General features: G+C 46.9%; 1 protein-coding gene across 1 annotated transcript; it reads left to right on the top strand.

Annotated features, from left to right (window-relative positions):
• The first annotated feature begins 660 nt into the window (after positions 1-660).
• On the top strand, positions 661-3,090 carry LOC138358079 (integumentary mucin A.1-like). Its single transcript, XM_069315554.1, has 2 exons — positions 661-738; positions 2,437-3,090. Exons 1-2 carry the CDS (start codon positions 661-663, stop codon positions 3,088-3,090), a joined length of 732 nt encoding a protein of 243 aa, XP_069171655.1.
• The last annotated feature ends 443 nt before the right edge of the window (positions 3,091-3,533 follow it).

The following is a 3,533-nucleotide window of genomic DNA, read 5'->3' as shown; positions in this document are numbered from 1 at the left end:
ATTCCGCCATATTTGTCAAAAAATAAAGAGGATGCCATTAGTGGTGAGGGGAATGGGGAAGGGGAGAGAGGAGGGAGGTGAGGGGGAAGGGGTTAATGGGAGTTGGGGGAGTGTGGAAAGTGGGAAGCTTTAGTGGAGATTTTTTTCTTAGAAGAAAAAAAATGCTGGAACGAGAACTGGGAAGGAATGGACGAGAGAGCTAAGGCAAGAGAGATAGTGGGTACGAAATAGTTAGGTAATTTGGCGTTGGAAATAGGAAATAACTATTTCTATTTAGGAAATAGGCAGACAATTTGATCTACAGATAGTAAACTAATTACATAATTGTAATTACTTATTATAATTGCTTATTACAATTGTCCGTAATTAATAATTAATAATAATTATGAACTACAATAACTAATTGTACTTAATTGCCAGCAACACAGATTTGCTAAAGAGTACTAAGATAACGTTATACAGCAGGGGTTTTAATCAGACTCAAGCTATACAAAAACGCGAAGATATGAAGTTTTTGTAGTATTAATAAATTCTTTATCCTTCAGTCATACCTACAGAAATATTAAAAAATACAAAAGAGTAATTCCATTACATAGCTAGGGCGCTACGGACCATTTGGCCAGCTACGGGCCAGAGGCCAAGCTGGACGCTGGGAAGGTTATGGCCAAGCCGGACGCTGGGAAGGTTATGGCCAAGCCGGACCCTGGGAAGGTTATGGCCAAGCCGGACGCTGGGAAAGTTATGGCCAGCCCGTCCTCATAAACCAAGGCCAAATGCTCATTAATTCAGGCGTTATGAATGAAAAAAAAAACACTTTACACCCGACGACTTTCGAACTTTTCACGAAGAATGCTTCACACTGTTCGAATCAGATCTCTTTAAGTGCTTCACCCACGTGCTGCAGATACAAATAAGTCCACTACGGGCTCACCATAGCCCGTGCTACTTGGAACTTTTTGTTCCAGGTAGCGAATTTTAAACAACAAAAAACAACATTCCAAAAAGAAACTCAAAACCTAAATGAACACAATTATAATATAATATCAGTTTAGATTTAAGACATTCAAATTCTGAATACAAAAGACGTTAAAATAGATGAATCCGTCTTCCAAGTCAGTCCTGGACTAGCATAACCTAAGGTGTTGTTTTTTATCAACGGGTAAGTCCAACCACTTGGGCTGGACGGTAGAGCGACGGTCTCGCTTCATGCAGGTCGGCGTTCAATCCCCGACCGTCCAAGTGGTTGGACACCATTCCTTCCCCCCCCCCCCATCCCATCCCAAATCCTTATCCTGATCCCTTCCCAGTGCTATATAGTCGTCATGGTTTGGCGCTTTCCCTTAAAAAAAAAATATTAAATTATCAACGGGTAAATCTACACATATGCAGCTACATTAGATTGTATTAAGGTTTAAACAGTGCGTGTCAAGAGTGATACTAAAATCCCCTTGTAGCTGAATAGTTAAGTCATACGGGGACATGTGATCAGTAGCCTGTACTGGCAAACTTTGCATGGATAACGAGGATATTTCCGAGAGCGAGGGGTAGGTAAAGTAACAGTGGTATTTAAAAATAATGTAGCAGAATGGTTTGTCATGCAGGAGGAGATAACTGCCTCATCGGCTCCTATCCTCCGGAATTGGATTGCTTACCTTCACGCTCCCAGCGCCTCGGCCACCATCCTTCAAGTTTCAGCTAAGCTAGGTACATGGTTGCTGTAGGATGCATGACATCATCAGATTCACTGACCACAGAAAGAGAGAGAGAGAGAGAGAGAGAGAGAGAGAGAGAGAGAGAGAGAGAGAGAGAGAGAGAGAGAGAGAGAGAGAGAGAGAGAGAGAGAGAGAGAGAGAGCGAGAGAGAGAGAGAGAGAGACAGAGAGAGCGAGAGCGAGAGCGAGAGAGAGAGAGAGAGAGAGAGAGCGAGAGAGAGAGAGAGCGAGAGAGAGAGAGAGAGAGAGAGAGAGAGAGAGAGAGAGAGAGAGAGAGAGAGAGAGAGAGAGAGAGAGAGAGAGAGAGAGAGAGAGAGAGAGAGAGAGAGAGAGAGAGAGAGAGAGAGAGAGAGAGAGAGAGCTAGGGAAGGGAACTATGGACTGCGATATCTATTAAAGAAGCAACGAAGATATGAACGAGGACAAACACATCGGGTTAGGAGTCCCTAACGATGGAAGGCCACGTCATTCAACCCTTGCCCCCCACACACCAGATACCTGCCGCAACACCTGTATCATTCACCCCTCCCCCCCACACCAATCTTCTACTTAGCATAAAGTAATAATATTGATCTTCCACAGGAGAGGTTCCTTCTTCTTAAATTGCGAAGCCTAAATAAACAATAGAAAGGTCAATTCATTAGGGTGTTGAGGAAGGGGGAGGGGTCATTGGGGTGAAAGGGGGGGTGTGTGGGGGGTTGAGGTGTGAGGGGGTGGGCGTACAGGGCAAAAAGGCGTGCGTTGGGCGTGCGTTGGGTGGCGTATCGAACAATAATGTGAGAGTGGGCGTGCGGCGACGGCGGCTGTCTCTCGCTGATAACGCAGTCCAAGTAATTGTGGCTTTGGACTGGATCCACCACAACGCTCCCACCACCACCACCACTACTCTCCTTCACACCTACTGTATACCACCTGCTGCTGCTGCTACCACTGCTGAGACTACAGCTGCTGCTACCACTGCTGAGACTACAGCTGCTGCTACCACTGCTGAGACTACAGCTGCTGCTACCACTGCTGAGACTACAGCTGCTGCTACCACTGCTGAGACTACAGCTGCTGCTACCACTGCTGAGACTACAGCTGCTGCTACCACTGCTGAGACTACAGCTGCTGCTACCACTGCTGAGACTACAGCTGCTGCTACCACTGCTGAGACTACAGCTGCTGCTACCACTGCTGAGACTACAGCTGCTGCTACCACTGCTGAGACTACAGCTGCTGCTACTGAGACTACAGCTGCTGCTACCACTGCTGAGACTACAGCTGCTGCTACCACTGCTGAGACTACAGCTGCTGCTACCACTGCTGAGACTACAGCTGCTGCTACTGAGACTACAGCTGCTGCTACTGAAACTACAGCTGCTGCTACCACTACTTAGACTACAGCTGCTGCTACTGAGACTACAGCTGCTGCTGCCCCTGCTGAGACTACAGCTGCTGCTACCACTGCTGAGACTACAGCTGCTGCTACTGAGACTACAGCTGCTGCTACCACTACTGAGACTACAGCTGCTGCTACCACTACTGAGACTACAGCTGCTGCTACCACTACTGAGACTACAGCTGCTGCTACTGAGACTACAGCTGCTGCTACCACTACTGAGACTACAGCTGCTGCTACCACTACTGAGACTACACCTGCTGCTACTGAGACTACAGCAGCTGCTGCTGCCCCTGTCATTGCTATTATCAGAACAGTCAGCAACGCAATTTCGAACGCAGTGTAACTAATGAAATCGTCATTAGTGCTTTTATTGCTGGTTATGTCTTTTTATTTACACAATACCACCTGTCGCTCTCATTTTTGCGGCGCTGACGCTGC

The sequence above is a fragment of the Procambarus clarkii genome, chromosome 81, assembly GCF_040958095.1.
Source record: "Procambarus clarkii isolate CNS0578487 chromosome 81, FALCON_Pclarkii_2.0, whole genome shotgun sequence".
In the NCBI taxonomy this organism is placed as follows: Eukaryota; Metazoa; Arthropoda; class Malacostraca; order Decapoda; family Cambaridae; genus Procambarus; species Procambarus clarkii.
Note: the sequence above shows the minus strand (reverse complement) of the source record. Positions and strands in the feature narration are given on the sequence as shown.

Bases quoted from the DNA above. Each gene is read 5' to 3' on its own strand.
- LOC138358079 (XM_069315554.1), top strand. From the start codon at position 661: ATGGCCAAGCCGGACGCTGGGAAGGTTATGGCCAAGCCGGACCCTGGG. The intron at 739-2,436 runs GTTATGGCCAGC...GTGGGCGTACAG, and splicing joins CCAAGCCGGACGCTGGGAAA to GGCAAAAAGGCGTGCGTTGG.